The 15,742-nt window shown below is 40.2% G+C and overlaps 1 protein-coding gene across 4 annotated transcripts in view; it reads left to right on the top strand.

Annotated features, from left to right (window-relative positions):
- Nucleotides 1-15,742, top strand: part of LOC128649917 (alcohol dehydrogenase 1-like) — a 174,682-nt gene that overhangs the window by 65,963 nt on the left and 92,977 nt on the right. For all 4 annotated transcript variants that reach the window (XM_053703471.1, XM_053703474.1, XM_053703472.1 and 1 more), the window contains exon 3: nt 9,243-9,384. In XM_053703471.1, coding sequence (XP_053559446.1) covers nt 9,243-9,384 — 142 coding nt within the window. The remainder of the gene's footprint in view (nt 1-9,242; nt 9,385-15,742) is intronic.

Here is a 15,742-nt window from a genome sequence, read left to right as displayed (position 1 = left end):
ATTGTACAATCAGATTACACACATGTGCCATGCACAGCACATGTGTCAACTTGCCCAATTTCAATGCCGCCACCAAATTACTTCCATTGTCAGAAACAACCTTGCCAATCTCCAGTGGGTGCGGAGTCAGCCACTGATCCACCTGTGCGTTCAGGGCAGTCAGGAGTGCTGTTCCGGTGTGACTCTCCGCTTTCAGGCAAGTCAACCCCAAGAAGGTGTGACACTACCATACACGGGATGTAGCATAGTACCTGGGGAGCTGGGGGGTGCCATAGATGTGGAGCAAGAAGCAGAAGTTGAAGAGGACTCAGCCGAGGAAGAGGTTAGGGAAGAGGATGGAGTAGGAGGAGTAGAGGAGGTAGCAGCAGGCCTGCCTGCAAGTCGTGGCGGTGTCACCAACTCTTCTGCAGAGCCACACATTCCATGCTTGTCAGAAGTCAGCAGGTTTACCCAATGCGCAGTGTAGGTGATATACCTGCCCTGACCATGCTTTGCAGACCAGCTATCCGTGGTCATATGGACCCTTGCCCCAACGCTGTGTGCCAGACATGCCATAACTTCCTTTCTCACAACAGAGTACAGGTTTGGGATGGCCTTTTGTGAAAAGAAATTTCTGCCACGTACCTTCCACTGCGGTGTCCCAATAGATACAATTTTTTTAAATGCATCAGACTCCACCAGCTTGTATGGTAAAAGCTGGTGGGCTAAGAGTTCAGACAAGTTAGCTGTCAGACGCCGGGCAAGGGGGTGACTTTGAGAAATTGGCTTCTTACGCTCAAACATGTCCTTGACAGACACCTGACTGTGGGCAGATGACCAGGAACTGCTACGTAAGAGAGACTCAGTGGAGGATGGTTGAGAGGGGGCAAGGAGGACAGCACTGGTTGACGTGGCTGAAGATGCTGGAGCAGGAGGAGGAGGGCGGCTTTCACTTTGTGTGCTGCTTCTACTCATGTGTTCTTCCCATCGGCCTTTGTGATGGGAGACCATGTGCCTTTGCAAAGCAGTTGTACCTAGGTGGGTGTTGGACTTCCCACGACTCAGTTTCTTTTGGCACAGGTTGCAAATGGCATCGCTGTTGTCAGAGGCAGACACACAAAAAAAATGCCACACTGCTGAGCTCTGTGATGATGGCATTCTGGTGGTGGCAACAGCATGCGTTGATGGGCGTCGGCGTGCTGTCTGGCTGACCCCGGGTGCCGATGCATGCTGTCTGACTGTGCCACTAGCTCCTTGAGACGACCTCCCCATGCTTCCAAATCGTCTCCTCCTCCTCTCTGTCTCCCCATCTGAACTTTCCCCCTCTTCTTCTTATCTTCTAGCAGGCACCCATGTGACATCCACCGACACATCATCATCAACCGCTTCACTTGTATCTGACACATCAAGAAAGGAAGCAGCAGCAGGTACAACATCATCATCATCATCATCACACCGTACCTCCATGTCGGTAATGCTGCTTGACTGAGACTGATCACTGTTATCTACATCCTCTGTCAATGATGGTTGCGCATCAATCATTTCTTCCAACTGATGTGTCAATAACTCCTGTGACAGATCAAGTGAAGCGGCTGTGGTGCTAGTGTTGGTGGTGGCGACAGGCGGGTGAGTGGCACTGGTCACTTGAGACCTGCCCAAAGCACAGCTGGACGTAGATGTGGCGTCAAGGTTAGGAGGACTAGCAGCGGAAGCTGTAGAAGATTGGGTGTCCTGTGTTAGCCATTCAACTTGGTCCTCCTCAGAACTTTTCGCGTCCCCCTGGCACCCGGCGTCTGAACAATGTGCATATTTGTAGGGTCTAAAGGAATCACAGCACCACGACCACGGAACCTACGGGGTGGCCTGCCTCTGCCTGTCATTTTTTTTTAAATGGACACTGACAATACTATAACACCAATTATAGGAGTGGTGGCACTGTGCAAGTGGGCACAGTATACGCTGTGAGATTGACAACAACCAAAAAGACAGATGTTTTAAAAATCACAAATTGTTAATTTTTTAATATATTAAAAGTACTGTGACAACAAATATGATTGTTGGCACTAGTTGAAAAATGGGCTTGTCTGGCACACACGCTGGGAGAAAGGAAACTGCAATTCAATGGCACTAGGAGACTGAAGAATCACAGTCAAAACAGTTATGATTAACAATAATTCCAATCCTGTTAAAAGAAATATGATTGGTGGCACTAATTGGCTAGTTGGGACTGGCACACAGGCAGGCAGGCAGTAGGAAAATGCAATTCAAGGGCACTAGTAGAATGCAGATTGACACTCAAAACAGTGATGATTGACAATTTTTGCAATACTGTTAAAAGAAATATGATTGCTGGCACACAGGCTGCAAGGCAGGAGGAAAGTGCAATTCAATGGCACGAGCAAACTGAGAATTCAGAAAAACAATTACCAAATATTTTAATTTTTAAGAATACTGTGACAACAAATATGATTGGTGTAAATATTTTGAAAGTCGGCCTGGCACACAGGCTGGCAGGCAGGAGAAAAGTGCAATTCAGTGGCACGAGCAATAGGAGGATTAAGAACAACAATCCAAAATGTTTTAATTTTTATTAGTAACAATACTGTGACAACAATTTTGATTGGTGTAAATAGTTGGCAAGACGGCCAGGCACACGGGCTGGCAGGCAGGAGGTAAATGCAATTCAAGGACACTAGGAGACTGAATACTGACAGTCAAAACAGTGATGATTGAGAATTTTTGCAATACTGTTAAAAGAAATATGATTGCTGGCAATAATTGGCTAGGTGAGCCTGGCACACAGGCTGCAAGGCAGGAGGAAAGTGCAATTCAATGGCACGAGCAAACTGAGGATTCAGAACAACAATTACCAAAACATTTTAATTTTTAATTATTAAAAATACTGTGACAACAAATATGATTGGTGTAAATATTTTGAAAGTCGGCCTGGCACACAGGCTGGCAGGCAGGAGGAAAATGCAATTCAATGGCACTAGGAGATTTTTAAATTTTTAGATACTGTTACAAGAATTATGATTGGTGCCACTAATTGGCTAGTTGGGCCTGGAAAACACACTGGCAGGCAGGAGGAAAGTGCAATTCAATGGCACGAGCAAACTGATGAATCACAAGTGATCAATTTGGAATTTTAAAGATTAACAATACTTTTACAACAACTAGAATTGGTGGCACTAATTAGCTAGTTTGTGACTGGCACACAGGCTGGCAGGCAGGAGGAAACTGCAATTCAATGGCACTAGTAGACTGAATATTTGCACTCCAAACAATTATGAATTTTAATTTTTTTGATACTGTTACAAGAATTGTGATTGGTGCCACTAATTGGCTAGTTGGGCCTGGCACACAGGCTGGCAGATATGAGTCGTGGATGGTAGGTAGGGCAGCAATTTAACACAGTATGCTGTGTGACAAAAACACAGGCCTGATAGAAAATTAAGTTAGATTACACTAGCAAAATATTTTAAAATTTTAGATTTTAATATTAAAATAATGTTAAGAAGTGTAATGCACATATGAGTGGTCGCACTGGCTGGCTGGTACGTAGGGCAGCAATTAACAACAGTATGCTGTGTAAGTCAGATAGACAGTTAGACACAGGCCTGATAGAAAATAAAAATAGATTACACTAGCATAATGATTTAAAGACTTTTTTTTTGGCAATTTAAAGAAAAAGGTTAAGCACATACATATGAGTCGTGGCTGATAGCCTTGGAAGGCAGCTATTAAAAACAGTAGGATCTGTAAGTCAGATAAACACACACGCCTGATAGAAAATACTATTAGATTACACTAGAAAAATGATTTAAATTATTTTTATGGGGGGGAAATTAAAAAAAGGTTAAACACATATGAGCCGTGGCTCATAGATTAGGGAGGGCAGCAAGTAAACACAGTAGGCTCTGTATGTCAGCAAAGCACACAGGCCTGATAGGAAATTATATTAGATTACAGGTGGCTGCCTGGCACAGACCAATTAACCAAAAGAGTGAAAAAAAATATGAGGTATATTAATTCTGTTGAGCCTGACAGGCACAGGCCTGATAGAAAATGTAATTAGATTACACTAGCAAAATATTTTTTTTTTTTTTTAAATTTAAAATAATGTTATAAACGGATATTAACACTGGTGGCTGGCACAGAGCAATGAACCAGAGTATATGCTGTGTGACACAGGCCTGATAGAAAATGAAAAAAAATTACACTAGCAAAATACTTAAAATTTTTGGTTAGTTAAATTTAAACTAATGTTGTTAGGGAGATATCAGTGGTGGCAGTAATCACAGCATATGCTGTGAGCCTTAAACACACAGGCTGAAAGCCAGGCAAATGCTAATAAAAAAATACAACCCCCCCCCCCCCAGAAAAACGGCACAAAATATAGCCCTAAAAAGGGCTTTTTGGGGTGCTGTCCTTGCAGCAGAGATGAGTGGAATCCTTCTGGACTGTAGTGGACACTAAATACACTAGCCTAGCTATGTTTTTCCTATTAATGTCAGGAGCAAAAACACAACACGTCCTCTCATTAAGAAAGCAAGGTCGTTATGAGTCTAAAATGGCGGATTCCGAGTAGCTGGGAGGGTCTGTGAGGGAGTGTCTGATGTTGATTGGCTCTAATGTGTCAGGCGGCTGTGACATACAGGGTCAAAGTTTCCTCAATGATGACACATAGGGGCGGATCGAACATCGCCATGTGTTTGCCCGCAGACTCCGAACGCGAACAAGCTATGTTCGCTGGGAACCGTTCGCGGTGCGAACAGTTCGGGACATCACTAGTGATAATATGGTTAGAGAAGCTGCACAGCAAGCTCAGCTTGCAGGATTAGTAGCTATGAGTCTGCCCCTTGTTTTGGAGATGACTAGGTATATACCTCAAGGATCTGTTCTGGGTCCTCTACTCTTCTCCACCCCCTCTGTCTTTTCTCATGTCAGTGACATGTTACTTCTCTATAGACAGTATGGCCTCTATTTATCAAGCCATCACCCGCAAATACGCTGGAATTCCGCAGCGTATTTGTGGCGAGCCTGATTTGGCTTAGTTATCAAACCCTACAGACCGTAAAAAGTAGAATTTAGTGACATAACATACGATCTGCCGGACTCAGTCCGACACAGATCAATGCTTACATCACTACATATGTCCCAAACGCAAGTTCGGCACAATCTGACTACTTTTGCTAGTTATCAAATAACTAGCAGGTACGCTCGGCACTTTTCCGGCCCAGCGTACCTGGTTTTCTATCCGCCGCCCTGGAGGCCGCGGATGCCATAGGAATCAATGGGAGTCGGAAAGCACCCAAACATGTACCCCGAATCTAAACACACCCAAACATGTACCCCGAATCTAAACACCCCTAATCTGCCCTCCCTACACCGCCACCACCTACATTACGCTTATTAACCCCTAAACCGCCGCTCCCGGACCCCGCCGCATCAAAATAAAGTGTTTAACCGCTAAACCGCCGCTCCCAGAGCCCACCGCCACCTACATTATATTTCTTAACCCCTAATCTGCCCCCCCTACACCGCCGCCACCTACATTATATTTCTTAACCTTTAATCTGCCACCCCTACACCGCCGCCACCTACATTATATTTCTTAACCCCTACTCTGCCGCCGCCACTATATTAAATTAACCCCTAAACCTAAGTCTAACCCTAACCCTAACACCCACTAACTTAAATATAATTTAATTAAATCGAAATAAATTATTCCTATTTAAAACTAAATACCTATAAAATAAACCCTAAGATAGCTACAATATAACTAATAGTTACATTGTAGCTATCTTAGGGTTTATTTTTATTTTACAGGCAACTTTGTATTTATTTTAACTAGGTAGAATAGTTATTAAATAGTTAATAACTATTTAATAACTACCTAGCTAAAATAAATACAAAAATACCTGTAAAATAAAAACCTAACCTAAGTTACAATTACACCTAACACTACACTATCATTAAATTAATTACCTACATTAACTACAATTAACTACAATAAAATAAAATAAAATTATCTAAAGTACAAAAACAAACACTAAATTACAGAAAATAATAAAATAATTACAAGTTTTTTTAAACTAATTCCACCTAATCTAATCCCCCTAATAAAATAAAAAAGGCCCCAAAATAATAAAAAGCCCTACCCTATACTAAATTATGAATAGCCCTTAAAAGGGCCTTTTGCGGGGCATTGCCCCAAAGTAATCAGCTCTTTTACCTGTAAAAAAAAAGGTACAATACCCACCAACATTAAAACCCACCACCCCCACACCCAACCCTAATCTAAAACTCACCCAATCCCCCCTTAAAAAAAACCTAACGCTAACCCCTTGAAGATCACCCTACCTTGAGACGTCTTTACCCAACCGGGCCGAAGTTCTCCACAAAGCCGGGCGAAGTGGTCCTCCAGACGGGCATCTTCTATCTTGATCCATCTGGCGCGGAGCGGGTCCATCTTCAAGACATCAGACGCGGAGCATCCTCTTCCAACGACATCCGACGACTGAATGAAGGTACCTTTAAGTGACGTCATCCAAGATGGCGTCCCTTGAATTCCGATTGGCTGATAGAATCCTATCAGCCAATCGGAATTAAGGTAGGAAAAATCCTATTGGCTGATCCAATCAGCCAATAGGATTGAGCTTGCATTCTATTGGCTGTTCTAATCAGCCAATAGAATGCGAGCTCAATCCTATTGGCTGATTGGATCAGCCAATAGGATTGAACTTCAATCGTATTGGCTGTTTGCATCAGCCAATAGGATTTTTCCTACCTTAATTCCCGTTGGCTGATAGAATTCTATCAGTTAATTGGAATTCAAGGGACGCCATCTTGGATGACGTCATTTAAAGGTACCTTCATTCAGTCGGCGGATGTCGTTGGAAGAGTATGCTCCGCGTCGGATGTCTTGAAGATGGAGCCGCTCCGAGCCAGATGGATGAAGATAGAAGATGCTGCCTGGATGAAGACTTTTGCCCGTCTGGAGGACCTCTTCTTGCCGGCTTGGATGAAGACTGCTGCCTTCTGGAGGACCACTTCGCCCGGCTTCGTGGAGGACTTCGGCCCGGTTGGGTGAAGACGTCTCAAGGTAGGGTGATCTTCAAGGGGGTAGTGTTAGGTTTTTTTAAGGGGGGATTGGGTGGGTTTTAGAGTAGGGTTGGGTGTGTGGGTGGTGGGTTTTAATGTTGGGGGGGTATTTTACAGGTAAAAGAGCTGATTACTTTGGGGCAATGCCCCGCAAAAGGCCCTTTTAAGTGCTATTCATAATTTAGTATAGGGTAGGGCTTTTTATTATTTTGGGGGACTTTTTTATTTTATTAGGGGGATTAGTTTAGGTGTAATTAGTTTTAAAAACTTGTAATTATTTTATTATTTTCTGTAATTTAGTGGTTTTTTTGTACTTTAGATAATGTTATTTAATTTTATTTAATTTTATTTAATTGTAGTTAATGTAGGTAATTAATTTAATGATAGTGCAATGTTAGGTGTAATTGTAACTTAGGTTAGGTTTTATTTTACAGGTACTTTTGTCTTTATTTTAACTAGGTAGTTATTAAATAATTAATAACTATTTAATAACTATTGTAGCTAGTTAAAATAAATACAAAGTTGCCTGTAAAATAAAAATAAATCCTAAAATAGCTTCAATGTAACTATTAGTTATATTGTAGCTATCTTAGGATTTATTTTATAGGTAAGTATTTAGTTTTAAATAGGAATAATTTATTTAGATTTATTTAAATTATATTTCAGTTAGGTTTAATGTTAGACTTAGGTTTAGGGGTTAATACATTTAATATAGTGGCGGCAGTGTAGGGGGGGCAGATTAGGAGTTATTAAATATAATGTAGGTGGCGGTGGTGTAGGGGGGGCAGATTAGGGGTTAATAAATATAATGTAGGTGGCGGTGGGCTCCGGGAGCGGTGGTTTAGGGGTTAAACACTTTATTTAGTTGCGGCGGGGTACGGGAGTGCCAGGATAGGGGTTAATAACTTTATGTAGGTGGCGGCGGTATAGGGGCGGAAGATTAGGGGTTAATATGTATAATGTAGGTGGCAGTGGGCTCAGGGGGCGGCGGTTTAGGGGTTAATACATTTATTAGAGTTGCGGTGGGCTCCGGGAGTGGCGGTTTAGGGGTTAATAACTTTATTTCGTTGCAGCGGGGTCCGGGAGCAGCTATATACGGGGTAAAACAGTTAGTATAGTGTGGGTGTTTAGTGACAGTATACCAAGAAAGCTGAAAAAAAAGCCAAAGAGAAGCGAGATCGATGACTGTTAGTTAACAGTCCGCTGCTCATCGCACCGTACTTGGTACGCAGCTTTTTGACAGCTTTTTGGTAACTTTGGAGAACGTATTCAGGTCCGCGGCAGCGATATTAGGCGAACTTAGGTGAGCGTGTTGGTGCCGTCGAATGCAAGAAAGTCGACGGCTTGATAAATAGAGGCCTATGTGGCTATTCAGTTAGCATAACAATATACATTATTTAGAGTGAAGACATACACATAATAAGGAACTGAAAATGATCAAATAAAAATACTCTTGGTCAGCAGTGAGTACACATTAAAGGCTTTTATTTTGTATATTTCTCAAACTTTAGCGATCCCAGCAAGCCCTTCTGTAAGGTCTCCTGAACTGTGAGCATCTTTTAGACCTTGTAAAACAGGTGAATTGAAGGCTACTTCCTTTTATGTGTTTTTTTAGCTATAGTTTTTATATTACTCTTTGCAATAGACACTGGATGAGACCCTGTGTGATACACTTAAAAGCTTCAGAACTGAAAAAATGCATAAAGTTATGAAAGGAAATCAAAGCACAAAAAGCACTAAATAGGCTTTACATGTTGCATTTATAAATCTTTTTTTAAATTAAGTAACAACTTAAATAGACATGGATATCAAAATTAGATTTTCAGGATTCAGATAGATACAGTTTAAAAAACCTTCAATTTACTTTTATGAATTTCAAATTTACCTATTTCTCTTGGAATCCCCTATTGAAACTAGTCCCCTTTCTACAAGGGCATACTGAGGTATGCTCAGGAATGTTATATGTCTTGAGTGCTATGTGTCAGATGAGTAAGTTTTGTCTATGTGACAGTATGTTAGTTGTTTTGTTTTTTTAACAACAATATTCATGGTTATTGTTTTTGAGTGTTTGTCTTTTAATTGCACCAATCAGAGCTGTCTGTTTTAAAAGCTAATGTTGGTTAATGTAATATATTTTATTTTTTCTCTTATGGCAGATGGTGTCCACAGGCATCTGTCGCTCAGATGAACATGCACTTAGTGGAAAGCTCACTGATGTGGTTTTTCCAGTTGTGATTGGACATGAAGGAGTTGGTATTGTGGAAAGCATTGGTGAAGGAGTAGAGGGTATAAAGCCAGGTAGAGTATATATTTAAATGAAATTACTCACTGTAGTACTAGTTAGTACGATCTGGTCTCCCCATCTGCAAACATCAAAGTAGAATTTTAGGACCATTAAACTCAACATTATAGCAATGCATAAAATGTTTCATTTTTGAAAGTATAACATTATTGCTAAATATATTCATTATGTATTTTGCTGCCTATGCTGTAAACTAAATCTGAAAATTGTGCTTGTTCTACTTTCTCCAAGGGAGGCTTGGGTTAATATTATCTAATATTTTGTTTATCTCTCCCCTTCCCTCATCTTTTTCTCATCTTTTCTCTAGTCATTTGCTCTTTTAAGGCGAATTATCAGTTTTGAATCAACAATCATGATAGTGCAAAAAATGTTTTTCCTATCTAAATATTTGTTTAGCTATTAGATTGAGATTAAAAAGGAATATACATCTGTTTGTTTAAAGGGACAGTCAAATCCAACATAAACTTTCATGATTCAAATAGGGCATGCCAGTTTAAGCAACTTCCCAATTTACTTTTATCACAAATTTTGCTTTGTTCTCAAACGGCTAGATTTAGAGTTTTGTCAGTAAGGACCCGCGTAGCTAACGCCGGCTTTTTTCTGGCCGCACCATAAAAATAACTCTGGTATTGAGAGTCCACATAAAGGCTGCGTTAGGCTCCAAAAAGGGAGCGTAGAGCATATTTAACGCAGCTTCAACTCTTGATACCAGAGTTGCTTACGGACGCGGCCAGCCTCAAAAACGTACTCGTGCACGATTCCCCCATAGGAAACAATGGTTCTGTTTGAGCTGATCGGAACAGCCAATAGAATGCGAGCTCAATCTGATTGGCTGATTGGATCAGCCAATCGGATTGAACTTGATTCTGATTGGCTGATTCCATCAGCCAATCAGAATATTCCTACCTTAATTCCGATTGGCTGATAGAATCCTATCAGCCAATCGGAATTCGAGGGACGCCATCTTGGATGACGTCCCTTAAAGGAACCGTCATTCTTCAGTTGGACGTCGCTGGATGAAGATGGGTCCGCGGTGGAGGTCTTCAGGATGGAGCCGGTCCTCATCGGATGAAGATAGAAGATGCCTCTTGTAAGAAGATGGTTGCCGGTCCGGATCTACTCTTCTTCCCGGATAGGATGAAGACTTTGGAGCCTCTTCTGGACCTCTTCAGCCACCGGATGATGGATCGCCAGCCCCCGCTTGGGTTGGATGAAGATTTTGGAGCCAGGACCGATTGGTGATACCCGGTGAGGTGAAGACAAGGTAGGATGATCTTCAGGGGCTTAGTGTTAGGTTTATTTAAGGGGGGTTTGGGTTAGATTAGGGGTATGTGGGTGGTGGGTTGTAATGTTGGGGGGGGGTATTGTATGTTTTTTTTTACTGGCAAAAGAGCTGAACTTCTTGGGACATGCCCCGCAAAGGGCCCTGTTCAGGGCTGGTAAGGTAAAAGAGCTTTGAACTTTAGTAATTTAGAATAGGGTAGGGCATTTTTTATTTTGGGGGGCTTTGTTATTTTATTAGGGGGCTTATAGTAGGTGTAATTAGTTTAAAATTGTTGTAATATTTTTCTTATGTTTGTAAATATTTTTTTATTTTTTGTAACTTAGTTCTTTTTTATTTTTTGTACTTTAGTTAATTTATGTAATTGTAGTTATTTGTAGGTATTGTATTTAATTAATGTATTGATAGTGTAGTGTTAGGTTTAATTGTAGGTAATTGTAGGTATTTTATTTAATTAATTTAATGATAGTATAGTGTTAGGTTTAATTGTAACTTAGGTTAGGATTTATTTTACAGGTAATTTTGTAATTATTTGAACTATTTTAGCTATTAAATAGTTCTTAACTATTTAATAGCTATTGTACCTGGTTAAAATAAATACAAAGTTACCTGTAAAATAAATATTAATCCTAAAATAGCTATAATATAATTATAATTTATATTGTAGCTATATTAGGATTTATTTTACAGGTAAGTATTTAGCTTTAAATAGGAATAATTTATTTAATAAGAGTTAATTAATTTTGTTAGATTTAAATTATATTTAAGTTAGGGGGGTGTTAGTGTTAGGGTTAGACTTAGCTTTAGGGGTTAATACATTTATTAGAATAGCGGTGAGCTCCGGTCGGCAGATTAGGGGTTAATAATTGAAGTTAGGTGTCGGCGATGTTAGGGAGGGCAGATTAGGGGTTAATACTATTTATTATAGGGTTAGTGAGGCGGATTAGGGGTTAATAACTTTATTATAGTAGCGGTGCGGTCCGCTCGGCAGATTAGGGGTTAATAAGTGTAGGCAGGTGGAGGCGACGTTGTGGGGGGCAGATTTGGGGTTAATAAATATAATATAGAGGTCGGCGGTGTTAGGGGCAGCAGATTAGGGGTACATAAGGATAACTTCAGTAGCGGCGCTTTGCGGTCGGCAGATTAGGGGTTAATTATTGTAGGTAGCTGGCTGCGACGTTGTGGGGGGCAGGTTAGGGGTTAATAAATATAATATAGGGGTCGGCGGTGTTAGGGGCAGCAGATTAGGGGTACATAAGGATAACATAGGTGGCGGTCGGCAGATTAGGGGTTAAAAAAATTTAATCGAGTGGCGGCGATGTGGGGGGGCCTCGGTTTAGGGGTACATAGGTAGTTTATGGGTGTTAGTGTACTTTAGAGCACAGTAGTTAAGAGCTTTATGAACCGGCGTTAGCCCAGAAAGCTCTTAACTACTGACTTTTTTTCTGCGGCTGGAGTTTTGTCGTTAGATGTCTAACGCTCACTTCAGACACGACTCTAAATACCGGAGTTAGAAAAATCCCATTGAAAAGATAGGATACGCAATTTACGTAAGGGGATCTGCGGTATGGAAAAGTCGCGGCTGAAAAGTGAGCGTTAGACCCTTTTTTGAGTGACTCCAAATACCGGAGGTAGCCTAAAACCAGCGTTAGGAGCCTCTAACGCTGGTTTTCACGGCTACCGCCCAACTCTAAATCTAGGCCTTAGAATTTTAATTGAAAGCTAAACCTAGATAGGCTCATATGCAAATGTCTTAGATCTTGAAGGCCGCCTTTAATCTGAATGAAATTTTACAGTTTTTCACCACTAGAGGGTGTTAGTTCATGTGTGTCATAGATAACATTGAGCTCACGCACGTGAAGTTACCTAGGAGTCAGCACTGATTGGCTAAAATGCAAGTCTGTCAAAATAATTGAAATAAGGGGGCAGTTTGCAGAGGCTTAGATACAATATAATTACAGTGGTAAAATGTATATTAATATAACCGTGTTGGTTATGGAAAACAGGGGACTGGGTAATAAAGGGATTATTTATCTTTTTAAACAATAAAAATTCTGTAGTAGACTGTCCATTCAATTCATCAGTAGTAATGAAGATTGAAATTATAATTTACTTTTTTAATAAAGATATGAAATTAAAATTCCCCGCGTTCCACTGTCCTCTGCTCCACCGCCCACTTCAAAAGTAATTTTTTCTGTGAGCTAACAGATTGAATTGTTGTCCAATCAGCGCTCTCACAATATGTTACTTATGTTTTAGCTAGAACATTGATTGGACAACAATTCAAACCGTTAGCTCACAGAAAATAGACTTTTGAAGTGAGCAGCGGAGCACGGGGTATTTTAATTTCATATCTATATTAAAAAAGTAAGTTATAGCGCATCTTCATTACAACTGATAAATGAAACTCCATCTAAAATATGACTGGCATTGCAGATCTGATTTTAAAAAGGGGAGAGTTTACCACCACTTTACGTTTTACCTGTTAATTGAGGATAATGAATTCACTTGTCATTTATAAATGCCTCTTCACTGGGAAAACCAGTTGTGAAAGCTTCATAATTAAAGAAAGAGTAGAGATATAATTTGTGTTTTATTCCCACAACAAAGCCACTGCAATCTCTAAACTTAGTTTTTGAATGGTTTATATCAAATGTTGTTCATCCCAGTGCACAAGATATGATCCAGACATGAGCCAGTTAACAATTTATGTTTGATGTTATTTTATGTGTAAACTAGTTTTTCAGCCTTTGTGTGATAGTGGTGAACAAAGTTCAAGGAGAAAAATCTGACTGAAGCTTTTAAAGCCTTTTTGTTTATCATTGAGATATATGGGTCAGATATGCAGATCAAAGTCATGTGTCTCTCTGAACTATATTTGGATAATACCCTGGCGGAGGTCATGAGATCTTTATATAAAAAGTTTAGTTATGCATAGTGAAACAACTTTGCACTATATATTTTTATTTTTTTTATTTTGTCCCTTCTCATTTATTTACCTCTGAAAATTGAGCAATTTCTAAATCTCAGAACTTGAAATACAGACTTTACAAGGCTAACACTGCTTCACATCTGCCCCTAATTTGATTTATCAGATAACAACTGTAAAATAATGCATTTTATACTAATATCATAACAATGACAGCCTTGTTGTCTGTGGATTAAAGACCACCCCATCCCTCACCAAATCCTTTTTCTGGGAACCCTCACCTTCTTCCTCTCCCTCCCACAATTCGCCGCCCACCTGACTCCCTCCTAACTTCGCTCCCACACCACCCTACACAGTACGCTGGACAAAGTACTGTGTGATGTAGAACCTATGTCCCATTGGATTAACAGATTAAATATTAGACTTTGGTTGTAGTAAATATTGTTGTTATGTTTCTCCAGAAGACAAATTAAGGAGATGTTTTTCCAGCCTCATTTAAATACACAAAAATCACTTTGTAAGTACAAAACATTTATGTCAACTTGCAATAGATGAACATACTAACTCCATGATCAAACCTCCCTACCTTTTGCCTTATTTGATTAATCAATCCAGGGTTGTTACTGCTAAATACAAGACTTGCCACTGTCATTTGTTAGCAAAAACACATTGTTTAGCAGTATATTATCTTATCAACGCTGCTGGGGCCATTTAGGGACATATGCATATCGGGGTAAGGCTTAAAAAGTCTGAAGTCTGCACTTCCAATTCTCAGTTAAATTCTAGGAAACAGAATAAATAATACAAGTGTATTGCAAAGTTCTCAGTAAGCATAATTAAACTTTTTTTTTAAAGTGCATTTTGTCTCCTTAAACCAAAATGAATGAAAGGGACAGTAAGTAAAAATAAGGGGCTTAGTTAAGCTGAGGCTGTGAGTATTTTTCATGAAAAAAAGAAATTCAAGAAAGATCTCAAGATGAAGTGTTGTGGCTTCAGGAGTAATTTGCAGAATCACTTCTTCACAGAAAGGGTGGTTGATTAATGGATTAAACTCTCATTAGTGGTGGTGACTAGTGATGTCGCGAACCTAAAAATTTGCGTTCGCGAACGTCGGACACGAACTTCCACAACTGTTCGCGAACGGGCGAACCGCCATAGACTTCAATAGGCAGGCGAATTTTAAAACCCACAGGGACTCTTTCTGGCCACAATAGTGATGGAAAAGTTGTTTCAAGGGTACTAACACCTGGACTGTGGCATGCTGGAGGGGGATCCATGGCAAAACTCCCATGGAAAATTACATAGTTGATGCAGAGTCTGTTTTTAAGCCATAAAGGGCATAAATCACCTAACATTGCTAAATTGTTTGGAATAACGTGCTTTAAAACTTCAGGTATGATGTTGTATCGATCAGGTAGTGTAAGGGTTACGCCCACTTCACAGTGACAGACCAAACTCCCCGTTTAAAGGGACAGTCTACACCAGAATTTTTATTGTTTTAAAAGACAGATAATCCCTTTATTAACCGTTTCCCAGTTTTGCATAACTAACACATTTATAATAATATACTTATAACCTCTGTGATTATCTTGTATCTATGCCTCTGCAAACTGCGCCTTTTTCAGTTCTTTTGACAGACTTGCAGTCTAGTCAATCAGTGCCTGCTCCCAGATAACTTCTCGTGCACGAGCACAGTGTTATCTATATGAAATACATGAACTAACACTCTCTAGTGGTGAAAAACTGTTAAAATGCAATCTGAAAGAGGTGGGCTTCAAGGTCTAAGAAATTAGCATATGAACCTCCTAGGTTAAGCTTTCAACTAAGAATACCAAGAGAACAAAACAAAATTGGTGATAAAAGTAAATTGGAAAATTGTTTAAAATTACATGCTCTATCTGAATCATGAAAGTTTATTTTGGCCTAGACTGTACCTTTAACGCACCGCAAACAACCGCAAACAGTCCATTTGTACAACCGCAAACTCCCCATTTGCACAAGGTTGGATACCAAGCTAGCCATGTCCCGTTCCTTGTCCTCACTGATGTCATTGAAGGTCTCTTCCTCCACCCAGCCACGCACAACACCAAGGGTCCCCGAAAGGTGACAACAAGCACCCTGGGACGCCTGCTGTGTTTGGTCT

The sequence above is a fragment of the Bombina bombina genome, chromosome 2 (assembly GCF_027579735.1).
Source record: "Bombina bombina isolate aBomBom1 chromosome 2, aBomBom1.pri, whole genome shotgun sequence".
In the NCBI taxonomy this organism is placed as follows: Eukaryota; Metazoa; Chordata; class Amphibia; order Anura; family Bombinatoridae; genus Bombina; species Bombina bombina.
The sequence above is the reverse complement of the archived record's forward strand: the minus strand, read 5'-3'. Positions and strand labels throughout refer to the sequence as shown.